The sequence below is a fragment of the Primulina huaijiensis genome, chromosome 3 (assembly GCF_012295235.1).
Source record: "Primulina huaijiensis isolate GDHJ02 chromosome 3, ASM1229523v2, whole genome shotgun sequence".
Taxonomy (NCBI): domain Eukaryota; kingdom Viridiplantae; phylum Streptophyta; class Magnoliopsida; order Lamiales; family Gesneriaceae; genus Primulina; species Primulina huaijiensis.
Genome location: NC_133308.1, coordinates 1,523,267 through 1,547,017, shown reverse-complemented (window position 1 = coordinate 1,547,017; position 23,751 = coordinate 1,523,267). Strand labels below are relative to the sequence as shown.

At 32.5% G+C, this 23,751-nt stretch overlaps 3 protein-coding genes across 3 annotated transcripts; all 3 read left to right on the top strand.

The window, feature by feature from the left end:
* Positions 1-312: 312 nt before the first annotated feature.
* LOC140972890 (uncharacterized) lies at positions 313-4,956 on the top strand. The gene is made up of 5 exons (XM_073435357.1): positions 313-452; positions 549-776; positions 4,036-4,120; positions 4,564-4,642; positions 4,740-4,956. Exons 1-5 carry the CDS (start codon positions 450-452, stop codon positions 4,789-4,791), a joined length of 447 nt encoding a protein of 148 aa, XP_073291458.1. The 5' UTR covers positions 313-449; the 3' UTR covers positions 4,792-4,956.
* Positions 4,957-9,055: 4,099 nt separating this feature from the next.
* On the top strand, positions 9,056-10,168 carry LOC140974629 (transcription factor PRE3-like). Its single transcript, XM_073438180.1, has 2 exons — positions 9,056-9,224; positions 9,950-10,168. Exons 1-2 carry the CDS (start codon positions 9,090-9,092, stop codon positions 10,166-10,168), a joined length of 354 nt encoding a protein of 117 aa, XP_073294281.1. The 5' UTR covers positions 9,056-9,089.
* A 924-nt stretch (positions 10,169-11,092) lies between these two features.
* LOC140972889 (uncharacterized) lies at positions 11,093-13,785 on the top strand. The gene is made up of 6 exons (XM_073435356.1): positions 11,093-11,248; positions 11,325-11,430; positions 12,178-12,535; positions 12,836-13,310; positions 13,386-13,438; positions 13,577-13,785. The coding sequence occupies exons 1-6, from the start codon at positions 11,209-11,211 to the stop codon at positions 13,616-13,618; spliced, it is 1,074 nt and encodes a 357-aa protein (XP_073291457.1). The 5' UTR covers positions 11,093-11,208; the 3' UTR covers positions 13,619-13,785.
* Positions 13,786-23,751: the final 9,966 nt, after the last annotated feature.

Here is a 23,751-nt window from a genome sequence, read left to right as displayed (position 1 = left end):
GAATTTTTCATTTTATTACATTCATGTATCATCTCTTTGACTAAAACTGAATGTTGGACACAAATAAACAATGCATGTTGCTAACTTTGCTGTTCAATAAACTAGTCGAGCTTGAGCTCGAACTCGCAAGCTTACGAGCCAAATACAATTAAGCTCGAGCTTGACTCGATAAAATTATCGAATTTGAAATCAAACTCGAGTTCTGCTCGATCAGTTTAACAAATAATTTTAACCGACAATCGAACTCCAAACAACATACAAACGACTTGGTTCATTTCAATCTCAAAATAGATTGTGTTCAAAATTCAACAACTCGAGGAAAAGCACCACAAATATGAAATATATTAAGTGCAGGGACTCATCGGGGACTCATACCTTCATCCGCTCTTCGCAGCCTCCTCGCAGCAAATTTACAGCACCAAATTGCCCCAAATTCCGAACGACCAACTATGGTAATTCCCGTTGAGTATAATCAATTTCTCTTTTCATCTATGACTTTGAAATTTAGTAAATTGTACTGTTAAAGCTCTGAATTTGTTCTTGGACAGGAGAAATTGTACGATCATAGATTTCAGCGTACCGATCAATGGATGCCAGTCTATTCTTGGCTAGAGTTACTGGACACTGATGAGGTAATTAAGTCATCAGACGTATCCGATTGGCTGAATGCTAACCCAGAAATTAGAGATCACCTGTATGCAAGGCATTCGCGCTACCATTTGATGCATTACATAAAGAAGTGTCATGTAAAGATTTTGAAGCGAAAGGAAAAACAGGTATTTTTTCTAGTTCGCGGGAGAGGAAATTGATTTACCTTTTTTTGTTGGAAAATCGAACATAAAAAATTAGATTTCTTTTCGAGTTTTTTCAAGTTGAATTGCTCTCTACTTGTTTGCTTAAATGATTACCTTATTATCGCGGAAATTGGACTTCTTTGTGCTTGTTGCTTCTTGTGTTTCACTAATTCCATCTTGCATTTTTCTAAGAAATTAACTATAAGAGAGGGGAAAAGGCTTTAAGGTACTATGGTGGCGACAGAAAAAAATTAATATTCACAATTCTTGTACACCCTGTTTTCGAAATTCACTGCTCTGAAAGTCATTAATAGCAGCGAATCCAGCGACTCAGTCATCCTCCACTGCCATACTCACTGCACCAGCTACAACCTCCAGCACCCTTGCTTCCCTGGAGATACATCTTCATAACATGTGCCCTCTTAGTCTCAGTAAAACCACTACACGCTTGCGAAACCACCCTCCCCTCAATAGCTACTCTGCCCAGTATCATATATCCACCAAGCCACTCCAGAGCCTCTCTGCGGAAATTATGATGTCACCTTGCGCTCACTCCTCCACCGGTTTGTAACTGCCACCCACCACAAGTTGTTCTCCTATCTGCCACCCCTTTCACATTTGCAATCCAGGGCACCACAAATTTTTTTTATACCGCACGCATTGTCCCCACCCTCCATCGTCATCGTGTCAAGCAACAAAACTTAGGGAAGAAATAGGATTTGATAAAACTTACTGCCATCATCTTCAAGCCAATACCACCTTAAAAACACTCTTCGACAATTGGCTTTTTGGTTTGGAGAATGATATGGCACTACTCCACTCAACATGGGCCCGGGGGTAATGGACGAACTGTTACAACATTGGGATTCGGATCTTTCTGTTCTTGGTCCTCTTCATTCACAATTATCCAATGATAGTGATGAACACAATTCAAGTTTGTGCTAACTCCTTGAACAAGAAAAAACAATCTCAGATTTCTGGTAATCTCTCTTTTCCCCTCCATTTACAATTTATACTTCCTCTGATTTGCAGAAAAACAGCTCAACAAATTTGTAACTAACTAAAAGGATGGAAATGATGCTCTGCCGTTAACACGACGTAATCCTTCATCCATGTGGGTTTTTGGTGCCTTCTAGAACGATGATGCGCAATGCTTTCACTCTCTCCTTCTGCACTTGTATTCGTGTCATGATCGGGCTTCTGATCTTTCTGTTCTTGGTTCACTTCATTCATAATTATCCCTTGGTTGGCCCAATCTTGTAACTGTTGGTCCATTATCGCTGGGCCCATGTTGAGTGGAATGGCCATATCACTCCCTTCCCCATCAAAAACAACCTTGTCCTCAAGGTGTGAGTGTATGACGAACAAAACTTCTTGAAGTCCTCCCAGGTAGCATCCTCCGGGAAACTATTAGGTCATTGGACTAATATTTGCTTGTTTTGTTGCTGCCCTTTGGTTACCAGTCTTGCAGCTAAGAGATCCACAGGCAATAATAGAGGCAGAAGTAACTGGGGCTCCCTGAAGTGGGAGGAAGTAATTGAATAACATGCAGTGATGACATGCTGGCAAAAAATGGTGTACAACTGATGATAAGATATTGGTTCTTTCCCTGTCAGTTTGTTGCCTTCTAAACACGTGTTAGCCATTAAAAGAGAATTCCATGGTCAAGGCTTCATGATCATGAAAACACGACCCCAATTTGCGCAACCATTGCATGCCCAAGACAACGTCCAAACCCCAAATAGGTGAAGAAAAAAGAGATCTATAAAGAACTCATGGCCTTGCAATAAGAAAGAAACCCGATGACAAATTTTATCACACCGTAGATGCCGACCATTCCCCATATACACACGAAGCCTTTTAGCATTGATGCAATTCAATCCCAACTTTTCAGGTAGCCCTTCTTGAATGAAATTATTATGGCTTCCAGTATTTTCAACAGGAACATTGCTGTGTGTGGCCGTAATACGGAAATTCTAGGATTCGATGCATTATTAAGTATGTGTAAACTAACCTCAAGGTCCTCACCTGAGTCCGAGGCGGCCTGGAGGCTGTCATTTGCAGCGAACTGTATGGGGTCATCGTCGAGATCATGTCCCAGCAAGATCATGACTCGATTCCCGTTTGCCCTCTTGTCCTGAATCTCTGCTAGAGTTAATTTCTTGAATGAACCGCTGGATGCTGTAGGAGGCAAAGCACCCAGTGGTCTTTTGGACATGGACAAAGTAGCGGTCTGGCCTGCCAGAGAAGACAAAGTAGCTTGTTGAATGTTTCACTGGCAGCGAAACAAAATGGCTAAAATTGGCCTCCAATTGGCGCATGGCTTCAGATATGTCTTCGCTCCTGATAGCACAACCAGAGCACCGATGATAGTGATGAACACAATTCGAGTTTGTGCTAACTCCTTAAACAAGAAAAAACAATCTCAACTTTCTGGAAATCTCTCTTTTCCCCTCCATTTACAATTTATACTTCCTCTAATTTACGGAAAAACAAGATAAAAAACATGTTAAATTTGCAACTAACTAAAAGGACGGAAATGATGCTCTGCCATTCACATGACGTAATCTTTCACCCATGTGGGTTTTTGTTGCCTTCTAGAACGATGATGCATGATGCTTTCACTCTCTCCTTCTGCACGTGTGTTTGTGTCATGATTGGGATTCGGATCTTTCTGTTCTTGGTCTGCTTCATTCACAATTATCATCACTGCTTGGTCAACATTGAGTGGAATGGCCGTATCAGAGAACCTAAAAACGAAATCAACTGAAACCTAATATTTATGATACTTGATGATCCTGTCCGTCATTGATCTCTCAGCAAAAGTGCTTGTTCGGAGAGTGGTGTTATATAATTGTGGCCTTGGGCAAGTTACTATTATTTCTTTTTCCAAAGACGATGATGAGAATAATTTTGCCATTCACTTGTGAACTGTTTAAAATCCTTTGAAATTTCCAAAGTGCCCGGTGAGCATCATTTTTTACTTTAGCCAGATGTGCAATAGCCTATTGCCTCTTTCAACTAACACACTGGTGAAAATGCAATTGAGCCTTTGGATTAGCCTTTTAGATACTGAATCTTTGGTGTAGGATAAGACGCTTGGCTAAATTTCGTGCTAATCCTCTTTTGTTTCCTTTATTTTAAGATCTCCAGCTGCCATTTAGTTTTTTATATTTAAACATTTTATGGTTTTATACCTGAAATAAACTCTTAACTCTCAATCTGTTTCCAAATTAATCAGGGATTGATTGTTGCTAAGTTGCCTCCTCCCACTAGAGTTCATCAGACTGTTCAAGTAAAAGCTACCGAGTCTCCTCATTCTACTGGTAATTCCTCAAAGTAGAAATTTTTAACTGGATTTATTTGTCAAACATGCATCCATGGGAACTGATGCATTATTATCTTTGAGAAAACTGTTGAATTGGTTATGTAACAAAAAGCCACACCTACTCCAGTGGTTTCTACATGTACTTTAACTAATGAATTAAACCTTCCTTTTTTTTCTTTTTTTCTTTTTTTCTTTTTTTCTTTGTAGAAATAAGTCCTGAATTTCTTTACTGACTTAGAACAATCTTGACCATAAAAAATCTTTAATCTTTCCAAAGGTTATGTAATCCACGTTATCAGGACATCTACATAGAGAGATATAGCATATTTCCTACTTGGATATTAATTCTTTATATTTTTCAATCAGTGGGGGTAAGTACTTTTGGACGTTGTGCATAGTTTTGCATATGATGAAGTTCTAATGGCTTCTCGATTATTGCAGGCAATGATCCTAGCACCACACCCAAAGAAAGCGAGATGTATAGAGCGAAACATAGTGAAGCTTCGCGGAAATATGAAATGTAAGTAATGAATATATCCTTCATTTGCTCTGAATATGTAAAAGTTGATCGGTTTATTCCAATTTCGCACGCATGATCTATTATCCGGTTGTTCCAGATTAGTAGAGTTGGAGAAACAACTCATACCGCTCTTTGGAAAGCCACCATGAGCCAGATTTTGCTGTCGTCGGCTATGGATATCGAGTTACATGCATGCGAAAGTCGATCCTATGACCAGACGTGGTAGTCAGTGTTATTTAGAATTTTAGAAAACTATCAGTTCAGTGTAACGATGAGAAAAAACTGTGTGTTTTTGATAGCAAGCCATTTTCATCTTTACCATCTCTTTTCAGTATTTCAAAATTGAATAGTTTCAGATTTTGCAAGCAATATTTTTTTTAAACCGAATGTCACACTCATATGACTTACAATATCAACTTGCATGAGGAAAATAAATTTAATCTCGATTCGCATTTAATTAATCTTAATGGAGGATATCATCAATCCCCACACTATACGACTTTCTTGAATCATTAATATTCCAACATGCGAATGGATTATTTCAATGAATTTCTCGGTGTCAGTGAAATAAAATTGAAAAATACTCTATATATTAATCACCTTTCTCCTTTCTTTTATTTTTTTTTCTTTTCGATATTAATTTTGATTCTACAAAGTGTTTGTAATCTGACAAAACTTGTGTGAGACGGTCTCACAGATCGTATTTTGTGAGACGGATCTCTTATCTTGATCATCTACAAAAAAGTACTACTTTTTATACTAAGAGTATTACTTTTTATTGTGAATATCGGTACGGTTGACCCGTCTCACAGATAAATATTCGTGAGATCGTCTCACAAGAGACCTACTCTTATAATCTTTAGGAAAGAAATATTATTGGATTTTATAGGAAGAAAGAAGAGAAAATAAATATATATTTATTAATATGGATTATTATAATTAAATAAACCGAATGTCCTTGTTTAAGAAGCCACCGAAATTTTTTTTCACTGCTTCTACCGTCTGAACGACGTTATAATAAAAATTTTCTGAAAACAAAAATATTTTTGAAAAAATATATATTAATTCAAAAGGACTTGAAATAACGAGGGAGGCCAATGTATATAGCATGTTCCCATTCAAAATATAAATAGTAGTTTTTTTATGAGATGATCTCACGGAGAGGTTGACTCGATCCATATGTAGAATGAAAAATAATAATTTTGTGATTAAAAGTAATACATTTTCATTGGTCGGGTTGGATTAGATATTCGTCTCACAAAATTGATCATCGAAACAGTCACATAAAAGTTTTTGCGCATAATAAAATAATAATATTAGACTGCATGCATGCTTAGGAAGATCACACAGTATCTTTCTTGGACTCCAAAAATTAATTTCTAATTAACAATCTTGGATTAGGAAAATTAAATTTTATTATTAATATATATTGTAAATAAATAAATTAAACAGTGTTCATCATGAAAATGTAGGGGATCCTTGCTGTTCGAAGTCATGTGCCGCGACATGTATGCTGAGCAATCTTGAATTATTTAATTTAATTAATCAAAATTATGGGTTCTTTTTTTAAAAAAGAAAAAAATATATATGGTACAAAAATTTTAATATATATTGCTTAAAGTTGGTAATACTTTTAGAATGTGAACTGAAAAGTGTTGCAGCAATTGCCTTCTCAATGAGATTGTAAAGATCATCGGTGATCACAAAAAGATTGGGCATTGATTTGGTAAAATAAAAGTTCATTGACTCGTGTTTGGCCAATCAGCAAAAAACAAAAATTTGTATGAGACAGTCTCATGGGTCGTATTTTGTGAGAATGATCTCTTATTTGGGTCATCCATGAAAAAGTATTGCTTTTTATGCTAAGAGTATTACTTTTTATTGTGAATATCGGTAGAATTGACCCGTCTCACAGATAAATATTCTTGAGACCGTCACACAAGAGACCTACTCTCATCAAAATATTAATATTTCTGTATTTTTTTAATAGGAAATTATGACCAAAGAACCTTTCGTGTGTTTTGTATTTAAAAAAAATATAGTCATTTCCTATGTATTGAAATTAATGAATTTCGATTATAATTTTATTATTCACAATAAAATAGTTAATTAAATCTTAAATTCACACATTGATTAATTATACATTAATAAGATACAGTAATGAATTTCAAATGACACTATTATTTGATGAACTTGAAATCCATTATAATTAACATGAAATACTATATAAATATATGATGAGTGGATTTGAAAATTATGGTTTTAGTTCTCTAAATAACAAAAATACATTTGAAATCTATGGATTTAAAATCCATCAATCCAATGTAACCATAGATAATACAGTAAGGTCTTTTATATATTTTTTTATAAAACTGTTTAGAAACTCGAAGTTATTAAACGAATTACGTAATTGTAGTGTACTTATATTTGAAATCTATAAATTTGAAATACATCAATACAAACGTATCGACAGATAATACAGTAGAGTATTTTATAAAACTATTTAAAATCTCTAAATGATTAAACGTAGTTACGTAACTGTAGAGTACCAGCATCTTATAAGTGATAAGCTTTTCAAAGATTTCTTCAATTTAGTAGTATATGGTCTAAATTTGAACCATAGTCTTGGATCAATACAATTAACATCTTCTTCGTCTTTCCTCTATATATCACCATAATTTTATCGTTGATATTCAATTATAATAATATAGTCCCAATCGAATTTCCACCCAATTTCCGAATTGGATCCTCATCTCCCCATGTGTAAATGAAAAATCATGTCCAAAAATTAAAATCCTCCCTCTTATATATTTATTTTCTTCTAAAAATTTCAATAAATATTGGTCAAATTATTATTATATATTTGAAAAAAAAAGTACCATATGGAGTCATCCCATGTTAATATGACAACTTAGAGTTCAGAAGTTTATTCCTTTTGCCTTTTTTGACTAATCTCGGGCTTAATGTGTATATATAGTTATGTATTTTAAGAATTTTAGTCATTGAATTAATTTTGTTATACATGAATTTTTATGAGTTTTAAATAATCTACCATTTGACTTTATTCTACATCTATGTGGTTATCTTAGTTTATATATTGACTAATTCTACATTTTGTATGTATTTGTGTTGATCTAATTATAAGTATGTATTTACATTAATATATTGAATAAACTTAAAATAATTCAATATTAAATAAAAAAAATTAGAGATAGTTGTTAAAGTAAAAAATAGTATAGCTAAACTATTAGAATGAATAATATATATCATATATACTTTCAAGTTTTTGACATACGTACTCTTATGTGAATTTATTTAAAAAGTTCGTTATTATATATGATATTTATCATGTATCTAAATATGTTACATTTTAAAGAATGATTTATATGTTAGACACAAAAATATGATTGTTTGAGAATATTTTGGACAGTTTCTGACATTAAAACGATAATTTCCGCCTTGATGGAAGCTTTTCCGAAGCCTGACTGATTTTGAGGTCCGCTATCAGTTAGGCTCGTCAGCTAGAATGATCATTCAGTTGGGCTCGTTAACTAGAATGGACCAAACTGTTGAGTAATTCTGCTGAAGATTTCAGTCTGTGCAGAACTAGAAGATTCATCGTCATTTATCAGCATCTTAAACTCCGATTCAGACTTTGACTCGTGAATATGAGTGTAGATAATCGTATTAACGCATGCTAAATCGTTATATTTGGATAACCTAGCTGATCAGACAGATCAAAATACTGCAACTGCTAATGACAAACTGATTGTTGTTTTTGTTGCAATCAGTTTGCATAGATAACATTCAATTTAGATCAACTGATGTGAGATGTGACTTGTTTCAAATTGAGTTTTCTGTTCAGTTACATTGACGGCTGGTCATTTTCATCTCAGAGCTGTCAGATATTATCAAAACACTGCAGCTCACCATATTTTCAGTTTGGCTAAATTCGAGTTTCAGCTTCCATCTTGAATAATCAGTTTTATACTTGAGTAAATATATTAAAAACACAATAACAAGTTTTTTTAATCATCAAAATAAATATTTTTATAGCTTTTAAACACAACAAGAAGTAATGATAGTAAATTGTTTTTTTAATCATCAAAATAAATATTTTTATAGCTTTTAAACACAACAGGAAGTAATGATAGTATAGCATATCTTAGATGCATGCTATAATTTTGACTATTAAATAATTTACCTACTTCAATTTCTCACTTCTTCAAACCCCTTATATAAAGACAACTAGACAAGCTACGGCATTGCGCACACTCATGCAATTGCATGTCTTATTCCGAGGCTTCACATATGAAAAGCAAGCTAGTACAATAATATTACAATTTCTTAGGCTAGTATATATAATAGTATCACTTTGCTCATATATGATCATCTCATATTAGCTTCCAAGCATCTGATCTCTTTCTATATACAACAAATATATATAATGTATAGCCGGAGGTCACGATCGAGGCACTCAATGGGATCTTCAAGAATCTCGGACGATCAAATCAACGAACTCGTGTCTAAGTTGCAACAGCTTCTTCCTGATGTTCAAAACCCTCGCTCGCGCTTAGGCAAGGTACTCGTGTTTTGCGTCGGGATTTTTTTGAAATTACATTTTTTTTAAAAAAAAAAATGCACGAGGAGTACTGATTATCAATTTAACGTCCATGGTGGTATTTTATTCGAAGATAGTTTAAAGCATATGATGATCAAGATCAATAATTAATTATATTTTTTAATAAAAAAATCATGGACGTGAAAATGAATGCTCATATATAATTTAAGAAGTCGTCAAATTAGTAGTGTACTCTTTGGTAAGTCGCGTAGTTTATTTAATTAATTTGATTAATGCGATTCACCATCCCCGACGTTTTTAAGATGTGCTTGGAACTATGAGATGCAAATATAAAACCGAAAATTCCAATTCGATCAATCAATTAAATATTATTTACTCAATTTTATTTGTAATCTAATATGTTTAATTTATTTATATATGGTTTTTTTTAACATTTAGATCTTCATATATATCGCCACGTAATAATTAAACTTATACAGTGGTCAAACTCAAAGTGGATCCAAGAATTTAGTTTGAACTTGTCTAACAAAATATTTTCGGAAAATAATTAATATATTTCCAAGAACTACATAAAATTTGAATTTATTTTAACATGAGCTAGGGAAAGAAAAAAAATTATCCCAAAATCGTGATAATTCGCCCCTAATCGCCCACCCCCGTCGAAAAATTTCTAAATCTGTCTTTTTTAAATATTTTGTTTCGATATTCAATTGTATTACATGCAGAATTCGGCATCAAAAGTGTTGCAGGAGACATGCAACTACATAAGAAGCTTGCATAGAGAGGTGGATGACTTAAGTGAGAGGATATCGGAATTGTTGGCGAACGCCGATACCACTCAAGCAGCTCTCATCCGAAACTTACTCATGCAATATAAATCGATCGAGCTGATCTTTTTCCACTGTGACCAAAAGATTTTTTTAAACCAAAATTTTACATGTTAATCTGAATTTTTTTTCCAAAAGTCAAAATCATATTATATATATGGAAATAAAAAATTTAAAAAGGAAAACGACGACGTGTTCGTGTATGTATGTCTCTTTGGCTCCGCCGTCGTCTCCCTTTTTAATTTCTTAAACTGCAAGGTAAAAAACTAAATCAAGTGATGCATGTCTTTGAAGAGAACTCTATAGTTTTATTGNATATATACACTTGGTCAATATTTTTATCTTTTTAATATTTATTTTCCATTATCATTATTTTTACCAAGTTAAAAGTCTAACAATAATGCTTGCACATCACTTGATGAAGGAAAGTTATATATAAAATTCTTGTAAAATAATATTAGAAACTTCATGTTCCAGTTGTTTATTATGGGCGGTGATGATGTGTATTAAATGTTTTAATATCGATTGCATTAAGTACTCGAGAGTTGTATATATAAATTTGGACAATCCACGCTTTTTTGTGATTGAGTTAAGTCAACGTCCCGTTGAACACCTAATGAGGGATTATGAGGATAATACGGGGGTCAAAACTACATTGGCTTTAAGACGTTGGATGCCCGTGAGGCTTTGTCTAATCCCATGAATCATTGACCTGCGGAGCCCCTGGCTAAAAGTCTGAGACAAATCTAATACTCGATTTATCCCATGAAAAAATTATATTTTATGTCAAAATTATTAACTTTCATTCTAATTCAACACTAATAAATATTATTTTTCAAAAATAAAAATAATTAAGAATATATCAAATTGTGACATTTTAAATTTGAAATTAATAATGAGTGCGTTGAATGAGTAAGAGTGGACACCACAAAACCCGTTGCCCAAAAATTCGCATAATTTGCTTTCCATCTAATCCTTGAAAACTTATCCAATTTTTTTTAAATTGAATTAATCAGAAGCCCTAATTTTCCCGCTCAGTTCACAATTCTCCTCCATATAAAATTTCCAAACTCGATCTTTCTTCCTTTATTCCGACTCTATCGAACTCTCGTTTTCGTCTGAACCAGTTCAAAATATTTGCTAGAAATACTGTTTCCATGGAAGATTCTGTCCCCAAAGAGCAATCCTCTGCCTCATGTAAAACTTTTGAAATTCTAGTTATACTTTTATTGGAGATTGTGCAAGTGGATTATTGATTTTGATTTGAATGCAGACAGATCTGCTTCTAGGCTTCTGCGATACCCTCTCCGTTGTGCCACGAAATCGAAGGAAGAAAAGCCGCCGCTTACAGATTCATCTAACTCATCTGCTAGTAAAAGGTCTTCTTTCGTGCGTGTGAAAGTGTGTGTGTGTGTGTGTACGTGTGTCTTTTTAATCTTTTCAAGAGTTCGATGGAGTTCGGAATTCCGAATATTGCTTATATTTGAAAAACGTCTTGCTCACCTTAGTTTTGTGATTTGTTCGCTTTTCTGATTCTGTTATCGTAATTCATAAGTTGTGAATTGTTTTAATATTGGTTACGTATAAGGAGTGTGATTATTCAACTACTTAAGGCTGATTAATTTTTTTGATTCTTTATAATTTGAGGGTTTCCCTTTATTTTGTTATTACTTATTTCGAATTGTTTTGTTTTTTCTTTCAACTCTTGTATTCTGCTAAATGGATATTGTATTCATTAGACGGCAACGTTTTCTCTTTTTTGAGTACTTTCTGAGATTTTGTTAAAGAAATAAATGTAATACGTTTTGTGGCAGGATAATCAATTTAAACATTTTCAGAAAGGTTCTGTGATAAATAAGCGGTTGCATTGGGTATTTTGTATGTTATAATTGCAGGTGTATCTGTTTTCTATATGCCCTCAAAGTGACGAGTTGTAGAAATGGATATATGATATAAATTTTGATTTATTGCTGAGCATTTATGTGAAAGTTAAATGACAAAATAATGTCAGATTACAGTATTTGAAGTTTCGTGAAGATGCAAATGCTATCCTTTTCCCCTTGCGTGTACTGTTGGATTGAATGCTGCGTGCTAAATTTTTTTTTTTGGTCGATTTTTGCATTCAGTGCAAGGCCAGCATCTGGTGTGAGTAAGAGCGTGAGTGTTCTTGACATATCTGGGAAAGAAAAATCTGCCAGAACACCCCGGCGATTCTCTATTCCTTCCAAGTCAAGTGCCTGCCCTGCTTCAAAATCTTTTGGTAATATCACCCCAATATATGAGGCTAGAGGAAGGAGGTCTGACAGCAATAACCGGAAAAGTGATACTCCAGTTTCTGATGTTTCTAGGTCATCTAGCCGGAAGAAATTCAGTGTTCTATTATCAGCATCTTATTGGTTGTCTCAGATTAAGCTCTCTGAGTCTGCTAATAAGCATTCGGTGTCACTTGGTTTCTTCAAACTTGCTTTAGAGACTGGATGTGAGGTATGATGATATTTTGTAGCTTGATCATTTGTATTCAGAAATGAATTTCAATCCGCTGACTTTATCTACCTTGAATGCGTATTTTTATTCTTTTAAAATGAAAAATTATATTCTTTGTTTGGAATTTTGAATCAAATGTTAGTGACGAATTTTGTGTTTTCCAAGTTTGTCCTTGTATAAGTGTAACTATGAATTCTGTCATTTTTATTTTTATATTTGTTTTCCATTCTTTCTATATGAATGATGCATGTTAATCGGAAGCATCAACTTAACCTTATTTCCATTTCTATGTATTTGTAGCCTATGCAGTGGATGAAAGACGAGTTCAAAGCATATGTGCAACGCCACAACATGTCTGAACTTGGTGAATCTATGAAAGAATTAATCGATAGCTATAAGATTTTAGAAGGCTTTGAACAGTTACAAATCTCTGGAACCTCTTCTGAATTGCTTTCGGAAGTAGATCATGTAACTGATGATGATGTTCGCAGCACCTCTTCTACCACAATGGATGCTGAGAAGTTGCAGCCTAAGGCATTGGGCACAGATTCTAATGAAATTTGCCATGTTCAAAAGGAGACTAAGGAAGTGACACATAAGAACGAAGCTATCAAGAACAGAAAATCAATAAACGAAAACATAACTCACTCTCAGTTTTCTTCAGGAATTAGGGGGCATGGTGATGTACAAAAGAAACCCCATAAATCAATCAAGAAAGAATCAGCTAAAGAGAAGAACAAGGTGAAAAAGCAGGGAAAGAAAGCTACGGAAGAAGGTGACATTGATTTCTACAATATTGAACCAAAGTTTTCATGATTGGGCTGTTCTATGAAATATTTTCTTGTGGCAGGTCATGTCAACTCTCCACTCAAAGAAGGCAGTCAAGAATACAAGGAAAACATGGTATCTTATTCGTTTTTTATTATATAATTGTCATTGAATATTCTAATAGAAATACAACTTTGTTATACCTTGTATTCATGCAAGGCTTTTTATTTAGCTGTCGGCTGTCCCAATTTTTGCATTTTTTCGTCGTCTCAGGAGTTACCGCACCAGACTGAAGTTGTTGCTGTGACAGATTAACGAAGTTTAGGCAAAATCCTTCATTGATCAATGACAAACTTATAATAATCTGTGGTTTGTTCATTTATTGGTTTGTTAGATTTTTAAACGTATAGGTTTGGAATTTTGTTCAGGTGAGCAAGTTGAAGTCGTATGTGTGAATCTGTAACTTGCAAGTCTATTTTCTAGATTGCCTTTCTTATTTTTACCCAGTTTCGACAATCTTACATTACTACTCTCATTTCAAACTGTAGGGACCGTTTGATACGTGGGATGAGATAATTAAATGATTAATAATTTGATTGATATGTAGTTGATAAGAGATTATGTGTAATATTGTGTGATTAATTATTTCATTTGTGGTATAATTATTATTAGTGGGATAAATTTTTGTTTGACCAAAATGCTCTCAAGTACCTCAATCAAATTCCCACGATACCCTGCAATGCTCAATCCATGTTCCACAATCGATTTGACAGAACCAAATATCCTATTCTTTTGGACAGAGGCTAGAAAATATCTTCTTCCAAGTCTTCCCTTGAAGATGTATTCAACAGCGATTTTTCTTCTTGTACAGTGCTTCAAAGGAAATGAAGGGTGAAAGCATCAAGCACTAATCAACGAAGACTTGTGATTTTGATTGTGTATGAGTATTTTCATATCTGCACATACTATGAAATTTTTTTTTGAAGTTTTACACAGACCACACAACTTTTAGATCTGAAGATGGGTTGCAATCTGTGAGAGATGGCTGGTTGTTGTAAGTAATTTTTTTGTGAAAATCTTCTGATTTAATTTTTTTTGTACAGAGACAAAATCATAGATAAGTTCGGAAGCTGTCGTGCAAACCCAGCTGAAGATAATATTAGAAGTTATGAATAAGATTTTTTGAGTAAGCTTTTATATGCATACAGAAACTAGGTTTAGCAATTGTCAAATTTTGTTTATTTAAAATGCGGAGACAATTTCGTATTTTTCTAAGGAAAAGAATTATCTTTTCAAATAGAAACAGTACAAATATTCTATCAAATTGACAGTCAATCTCCTTTAAATCGAGTCAAACATGGGGTACACAATCTATCAAGGTTTAATTAACCTTACCAAACAGACCCTAATTGTTCAAGGAAGTCGGGACTAGAGATAATAATTTTCTCCGAACCTGTGTGAGAATCCGATGCTCGACTCGAATAATGGAGGTTTTGATCCTCTGACGAGTACGAGAATGAGTATAAAATCGAATTCCTGATGAAAATGAGAATGAAGATAAATGTAATAAATGAGGATGAAGATGGATGATATGAGATTTTACCCAAACTGGACCTATTGTCTTCCTAGTGGGGAGTCATTACATTTTGTTACTTTGTTTGAAGTTTGTTTCGGTGGTGACAAAACTACGCCAAACCTTTGTTATCGATTTGAATGGTTTCACTTCAGGGGTTTTATTATAGAAATTTTTACTAACGCAAAAATTTAAAAAAAAAAAAAAAAAAAAAAAAAAAAAAAAAAACTACAAATGGAAAAAAACTATTAATGAATACAACAACGAATTCATTAATTATTAATATTTTTCAAAAATTTTAAAAATTCCTCGGATTATAAAAAGAATTCAATTATTTTAAATATAATATGGGATCCCTAAGGAGAACAATCTACAAGAAAAGAATTGCAACTTGCATGTATTGATTATTGAATATTTGACAACTCAATCGGGTTTCACACAATATATTTTCTTAAGAAAAAAAATACGCATATCTTTGTTAATTTTAATCCCCACACACATATATATGATTTACCCTTGCGGTAAAAGACAATAAAAATCGTACGTACAATTGAAATTAAAATTTTAATAAATAAATTATATTTATATGATGTAACACTTGATCAAAATCATGTATTAATTAAGTTGAGGTGAAAAAATCCACAATTTTCATCCTTACTTGCAGTCAAACCACATAACTACTGCATGGCCTTGCCCAGCCCTAAACCCTATTATTTATCGCACATACTAAATGTTACCCAAAAATATACTTCAATTTGTTACAACAATATTTACATTTGGCATCAATTGGATATGATATTATACTAAAAATTTATAATATGTAGTCGTATTAATTCGCAACATGCACTACAAGAAAAAAGGCCTACGACAACGGTTTTTCCCCGTTGTTGTAGGCCTTTTAAAATCGTTGTTAGAAGCCCTGTGGTTAAAGGGTGTGCTCAAAGACAACGGTGAAAAACCGTTGTCTTAGATGTCTAAAGATGACGGTGAAAAACCGTTGTCGTAGGTATACAAAACCGTTGTTAAAGGTCATGTGGTTAAAGAATTCGCTAAAAGACAACGGTTGTATGGTGTTGTGGTAGTTACAATTTGCGACGGTTTTTAAACAACCGTCGGAAATTATTTTGCGACGAAAATCATCGTTAACCGTCGCTAATTATTTTGCGACGGTATTTATTCAAAGTCGTCGCTAATATTAGCGACGGCGTTTTATGATTTCCGTCGCTATTTTTGTCAGTAAAATAAAAAAAAATTCAGTCGAAAATATTATATTCTTGATTTTAAAAATTTATTAAACTTTAAAGAAAAAATGAAATTAAAATTGTGTAAGGGAGAAAAATTTTAAGTGTTGTGAAGTGGTAAAAATTTATTAATCTTTAAAGAGAAAAACGAAATTAAAATTGTGTAAGGGAGAAAAATTTTAAGTGTTGTGAAGTGGTATGGTAGAAAATGGACTGAGGGTTGGGATATTTATAGACAGTTTGCGACAGTGTTGATTAAACCGTCGCAATTAGCGACAGTTATTTTTTAAACTGTCGCCTATTTAAAATTAGCGACGGTTTTACAAGAACTGTCGCTTTATTTAGCGACGGTTTAATATAACTGTCACTAACTACAGCGACGGTTAAATATAAACCGTCGCTAATTATAGATCGGCGACGGTTTACTAAAACGGTCGCTAAATATAGCGACGGTTCTACAAAAACCGTCGCTAAAGTTAGCGACCGTTTTTGAACAACCGTCGCTAAATCTACATCGGCGACAATTTTACTTAAAACCGTCGCTAATTTTAGCGACGGGTGTGCTTAAACCGTCGTAATATTTAAAGTAGCGACGGTATAGTATAAATGTCGCTAATTTTAGCGACAGATTTTACTTAGGCCGTCGCAAAATCTAATATTGACCACAAAATTTGTAGAAAAACCAGTTGAAAGACAACGGATTTTTACAAACCGTGGTCGTAGCTTAAAGAAAAACGCTAATACGAAAACAGTTTAAAAACCGTTGTCGTAGCCTGAAAAAATCCGCTCAAAGAAAACTGTTGTCTTTGATATATCTACTACAACGGATTTTAAAAACCGTTGTCTATGGGTGTTTTTTTTTGCCTACGACTACGGTTTTTAAAAACCGTTGTAGTAGATATATCAAAGACAACAGTTTTCTTTGAGCGGATTTTTTTAGGCTACGACAACGGTTTTTGTTAAAACCGTTGTTAAAAGTAAAAAGACAACGGTTTTTGTTAAAACCGTTGTCTTTGATGTGTTGTTAAATACGATTTTTGTTGTAGTGATGGTCGGCGTGGGCATGTATAACAACATAATAATGATCAAATGTTTGTCTGATTTAATAATAATAAGTTTTGGCTGTAAAAATATTTGAATCGCTTTATAAAGTATTGTAATTTTGCACTTACAACAATTACAAAAACTTTTGTGAGAAGGTTTTACGAGTCAATTTTTTGAAAATGATATCTTATTTTGGGTCATCCATTGAAAAATATTATTTTTTATGTCAAAAATATTACTTATTATTGTAAATATGAGAATGATTGACCGTCTCGTAGATAAAGATTTGTGATACCATATCACAATAAAGCTGCTAACAATAATATATATGTTGATATCATAGTACTATTGTGTTAACGTGATTTGCAAATTGTTGTGTTAGTTCAATGGTTTATTCGGTACACACCAAAATTTCTGAGAGCATGAATAAAAAATTATCTATTACTCTTTTCTAAAACTTCAAACTAATATCTCCAATTTTTTTTTTTCCATTTTGAGGGGGGAAATGTATGTAATATGTAATTATATACTAATCACGTAAAACAATTTTTGTGCAGAAAAATGAAAGTTTTCTGATGTCGATGGATATATATAGATCTATATATATTCTCGTCCCCCGGAGCAATCGGGTGGGGGGCTTAAAGAAGAAGAAAAAAAGACTATACAGTACAACGACTTAATTAACAAAAATTTGTATATTTTTTCCAAATATATAGTCAATTCAAACTGTTAAAAAAAATAATATCTTTTCAACCCTTGAAAATTTAATTTATTCACAAACTTATATGATATTACAGTATTAAGATAAGTTTCAAAAAAAAAAAAGGAAAACTTGTCAACAATTCTATTTCGCACACGTCTCTAGCTTGAGCTAGGCTTTCTCTTTTATCGCAAGGAATACGATATAATTAAGTAATCAATAGTCCAATATCAAGATAACTGATTATTCAGGTAGTTGATTTTTCATTCGAATTGCGCCGAATGCTAACGTGTATTCTTTTAAGTTTGGTTATTTTGTTTTTTAATTAATCCCGTAAGTATTAAAATTTGAGCTTTGGTCTAGTAAGTTAGATTGTGTTTTGAAGTTTAGTAATTTAATGATGGAACGTTAAAATGACACTGAACATTATATCAGTATTTTCTGATATCACATCAATATTTTCTGACGCCATGTCTGAACTCTGACAAAAATGATCAAAAGCCAAAACACAAATAACTTACATGGCTAAAATACAAAATAGACAAACTTAGAAGACCATTTAGATATTTTCCCTTATTACTACAATTTACGTTTGGTGTTAAATTTTGATGTTTATGTAATTAGATCTTAATAGCTTGAACAGAATGGTACAACTACAAATTGGAACTTGGCAACCACGACAATTTTGAGTATTATTTCAAAGTTCTTGACTGATTTCTCTTTCCTTGAAATTTTTTGCTTGAAAGTGAGATCTTCGTTACTTTTATTGTTAATAATGAATTTACATTTTTAGTCATATAACTTGAATTTTTTTCGTTTTTGACTAATGTTGGCCGGAGTCTATTGTTAGTGGTGTCAAAATTGGACCCGTCCCACAACCCCAACACTTTAAAACCCGCAAGTTCCAAACCCTGTATTATTTTGTACTAAAAAATTTGTACTAGGGATATCAAAGATTACCAATATTATCTAAATTTGTGCAGGATAATTCAATTTTTATGTGCAATTACCTAAAGAATTCAAAATTTAAGATGATAATATGCCTAGATTTCGATGTTTGGGATATATAAATAGGTCAAGATCTAATAATTTAAATAAGGAGATATTCGATATATACAATTATGTATATATATTTCGAAATTTTGGGTCTATAATTTCGAAATTTGTAAATATCAAGATGAAAAATAAATGCCAACACGATAAGAAGATACATCCATGAATTTCAAAACATGCTTAGCAAGAAATCAAGAATTCCTAACCAAGAAGATAAAAAAAAATCAAGATTTATTTATCAAGATAAAGAAAAATAGCAAGAAAATCAAGAATCCTATCTTAAGAGTAATTACTATCAAGAATTCAAAAATTCCATAATGAAAAGTTCGAATATTTAGAATACATGGATTACACATGCACGAGAAATAAAAGGTCTATCGAATATTGAAAACTAGACATGAAATTCGAATTTCATGCCTAACAAGAAGAGATTTTCAAAAATCCTATCGAATGAGATATATAAGAGATGAAAATCTATAATATATTCAAAAGCTTAAACGAGAATATAATACATGATCTGGATAGCAGTCACCCTGCTATAAATAGGAAAAGCTCAATTCGAAATTCAATCATCATATTACACTCAAATTTCGAGTTTTGTTCTCCATATTTTTGAAAATCCTTTCCCAAGTGCAGCTACAGTCATCAAAGTTCTATCCACGTTTGAAAAATTATTTGCATAGCTACAGTGCTCGGAATCCAATCTCCACATTCTAGATTATGCTTTCATATATGTTTAAATTAGCATATCCAAAATTTAGCCAAATACAACGATTAGTTTTTCGTATATAGTTTTCGCAAGAAAACTTTTGAGATTGTAGGCAAGAACAATATACCTATGGTTTTTTGTTCATAAACAGTTCAAAACGTCTTCAAACCCGATCTCCTCAGTAAGAAAACTTCTGAGATTGTAGGCAAGAACAATATACCTATGGTTTTTTGTTCATAAACAGTTCAAAACGTCTTCAAACCCGATCTCCTCAGTTCATACTTTTGTAACTTACTTATGAACCTAGCGTGAAATTTTAAGCTCGATCCAACAGTTCAATGAGTCAAAACGAATCTTGCAAGAAGAGTGATTCTATGTTCGAAGAGCTACTGTGTTTTCATAGTGCCATTTGCATGATTCTTCTATGGTTTTCGATTCTTCAAGCGATAATAAGATAGTGGACTTCTTTAAAAGTATGTATTTGATTATACGTCCTTTCATTTTTGAAAGTTTTGGTCGAATATCGTTGTTCTGTTTCTAACCCCTTCTTGATACGATTGTCGCATATGTTTTTGGTACTGTGAAGATTCAATTGGATATGAGTGATAATCCAATGTATGATAAGTTATAGCCCTTAAACAATGGAATTGTAACCGTTATATGACATTGCCTCCTTAGAGCAGTAAAAATTATGGACTGATATATGTAAACCATGGAAAGTAGAGTAATCTTTATGCCCAGGGCCAAATATGATTATGTTCATGCTGATGATATGTTATGCGAATTATTTTATACATGATATGATATGTCTTTTCGAAAATTATGTGTATTTGTTATGTATGTGCTCGAACAGCCTCACTTGTTGAATGCCGACCATATCACTTACTCTTACTCTAACATCCTCAGATAAGCCAGAAGAGGAAATCGAGAAACATGAACAAGACAACTTTTGGGTCTGGTAGTGGACACATGAAGAAGTTTTATTAAGAATATGTTCTTTTAAGTTTTTAATTCAAGTTGTAAACACTTTCGCATATTTTTATCGTTTTTAGAGTTTATGTTGTGAAAACGATTCTATTTGATATTAATATTTATGATATAAACTGGTTTTGATTTATGTTGTACTACAATGCTTTTTGTTTTACGATTATGTGATTATTGAACAACGCTTATGTCGACTAATCCGAGGCTTGAGACGTGACATTTAAGTGGTATCAGTGCCGATATGATCATAATCCAATTGTAGTATGTTCATAATCCAGGTGACATTTCAGTTGTGTCAATTCACTTCGGAACGACCCAATGAGTAGTATATTCACAACATAATTGTGAGGCATGGTTCAAAAACATGAAATTACTTCGTTTAGGCATCCGAAATCACATTTTTGTCTTTTAGGAAAGTTTCATAGAGCCTATAATTTTCGAAAGAAATTTCAAATTCGATTCCGTCAACTATTCTAAAATCCTTTCGACGTATTCCTTCAACCCATAATTAATAAGTTTTTTAAAGAGTGATCTCAGATGGCAACTAGGAAGAAATCCTCATCATGATTTAAAATCTGTCCTCTTTTCTGTTTGCTCTTTATTCATGGTCTCCAAAGAACATCTGGGATTCTGTTTTTCCTCAATTTCATTGAAAATTATGCGGTGAAAAAAGTTTTTCCAAGGAACAAAATTTTGATGCTTTAGTTTTGTTGCTGTTTTGTTGAATCTTGAGAGATGAATTGCTTACCCTCAAGGTGCTAGTGAACCATTTTCATTCTGCGATTCCTGTACCGTTTGTCATTTCTCCTGATGTAGTTTTATCTAGGAAAGAGGAGAACATGTTCCACCTGAGGAGTCCTTCGAAGTAGCCCCGAAGGTGAAGGAAATGCATTGCTACACATCTTCCGACATTGTCCAGGTGTAGTCTGTACTATCGAAATATCCTGTTTAACGAGTTTCTTGTTATACTAGTCGGATTTTTATGAAATTATTTACGGAAACAATTATTATTGACCTATATTATTGGGATTATACTTGTCAGAAATAAGTTGATTTATGATGAAATATTTGGCTCGATGACAATAAATTATTTGTGAAAAACTGGTATCTGAAAATCTAATATAGAAGAATTATATAATAAATTTTTGAGTATTTAAATATAAGTTGATTTTTTTAGACGATAGTTAATATAAGACGAACTGATACTCTTAATTAGCGCTGGCGAAATGGACTATTTGACTATTAATACTTTAATTGATCGAATGTGATAAATTCCATAGTACTTAATATTTTCTAACGCTGCCTCTAATTACGATCGATATAATATTTTTTAATTTTTAGAGTCACCCCTGACATATAAATTTTTAGAGTGTTACAACGAAATAGAAATTGTCACGATATTGATATCACTCCAGATATATATTTTGAATCAAAGAAGCATCTAGAGAGATGGATTTGAAATATATGGATTTCGATTATTGTTACATAAAGTAAAATGAATTTGAAGTGACACTGTTATTAAGTGGATTTGAAATTAATCCTATTAATTAACATGAAATAATATATAAACATGCAAGATGCAGATTTGAAGTTTATGATTTTATTTCTTTAAACAATAAAAATACATTTAAAATTCTTCAATCGAAACACCTTCAATCAAAGTGCTTGACTTTATCTTAGTTCAAATAAATTAATTAAAAATAAAAGAAACAGAAAAAACTTTCTTGCAAGATTTACCGGACCACCTGGCTAAAATAATGGATTTTTAAATATAAACACAAATAAAACAATGTGAGATACGTAAAAGATTTTAATACTACAAAATGCACAAACAAATTAAATTCTAAGAATGTGACGACCCTTTGTAGAGTGCAAACTTTCCACATGCACGTGGAACTCAATAATTGAATGGTATGATATAATTAAAGTTGAGTTTTGGCATGTTTACAACATAAGTAAGAAAAATCAAAGCTTTTAGATTTACACAACTAAACATATACAAAAACTAACGTGAAACGGTTTTACGGGTCAACTTTGTCATACATGTATTTTATTTAGATTATTCATGAAAAATATTACTTTTTATTGTAAATATGACCAACGATTGATCTGTTTTACGAGTAAAGATCTGTAAGATCGTCTCACAAGAGACTGCAAATAGCTAGATATTTTTTTTTACGTAAAAAACTTGACATGCGCCGACGGATCAGCCACCCGATTTCGAAGATATACAAAAATATGACCGACCATATTGTAACATAAAATTTAACCATATATGCATTAGTTTTGAAAAGACTATTGCGGTATATTTAACATAAATTACGCACTAAATCTCGTTTGATTATTTATTACACGATCGACGACGACTGAGGTTGGATGTGTCTCAGATACATTTGGCCCAAATTAAACGAGTCTAAGTCAAAAATGACTGATCATGGAATTGTTTCTTAATTTTACAGCCACCAGATAAGACTATATTTTAAAATATCAATTTTCTGTCCAAACTTGTCCAAAAAAATTACTTCAATTTGATTTTAGTCAAATAATATATAATCAAATATAAATTAACTAATCCTATAATCAACTAAAGACAACAGCAGATGACCAATGCTACCTGGAGTGGACCATGCTTTTTTTTTAAAATTTAAATAAATAAACAAAAAATTATTGTATGTGTGCCCCATGCAGGCCAAAGACTCGAGAAATTCAAAAAATTACAAGTTTTAATGACTACAAGGCCTTTTCGAAAGTTCAATAAGTTAAAATTGATCTTTTATTGACCAATATTGATCATTACGTATTTTTCAAAATCTTTCTTTAAATTCGCGTAACTTATTTTACTATTAGTTTGTACAATAGTTGTGTTACTTATGTTATCAAATATGATCTGAGACAATCGAAGGATATGAAGAGATCGAGAAAATTCGAAGAAATTTGAATAATACATTAGTTACTGAACAAGTTTAAAATATAAAGATATATACATCGATTTCAAGAGTGTTTAATCGAAGTGTGATGGATTTGAAATTCACCATTTCGTTTTGCGAGATATTTAGTTATTTAGATTTGGTCAGTCTTTAAAAAAAAAAATACCCTCTCGAGTGTATAAAAATACACTAGCTAGGAAGAGTAGTTTTTAAAAAA

Excerpts from the sequence above, each read along its gene's own strand:
- LOC140972889 (XM_073435356.1), top strand. The coding sequence starts at position 11,209 with ATGGAAGATTCTGTCCCCAAAGAGCAATCCTCTGCCTCAT. Across the intron at positions 11,249-11,324 it reads AGAGCAATCCTCTGCCTCAT|ACAGATCTGCTTCTAGGCTT; the intron begins GTAAAACTTTTG and ends ATTTGAATGCAG. Across the intron at positions 13,311-13,385 it reads AAAGAAAGCTACGGAAGAAG|GTCATGTCAACTCTCCACTC; the intron begins GTGACATTGATT and ends TTCTTGTGGCAG.
- LOC140972890 (XM_073435357.1), top strand. Across the intron at positions 777-4,035 it reads TGAAGCGAAAGGAAAAACAG|GGATTGATTGTTGCTAAGTT; the intron begins GTATTTTTTCTA and ends CAAATTAATCAG. Across the intron at positions 4,643-4,739 it reads GCTTCGCGGAAATATGAAAT|ATTAGTAGAGTTGGAGAAAC; the intron begins GTAAGTAATGAA and ends CGGTTGTTCCAG.
- LOC140974629 (XM_073438180.1), top strand. The coding sequence starts at position 9,090 with ATGTATAGCCGGAGGTCACGATCGAGGCACTCAATGGGATCTTCAAGA. Across the intron at positions 9,225-9,949 it reads CTCGCTCGCGCTTAGGCAAG|AATTCGGCATCAAAAGTGTT; the intron begins GTACTCGTGTTT and ends TATTACATGCAG.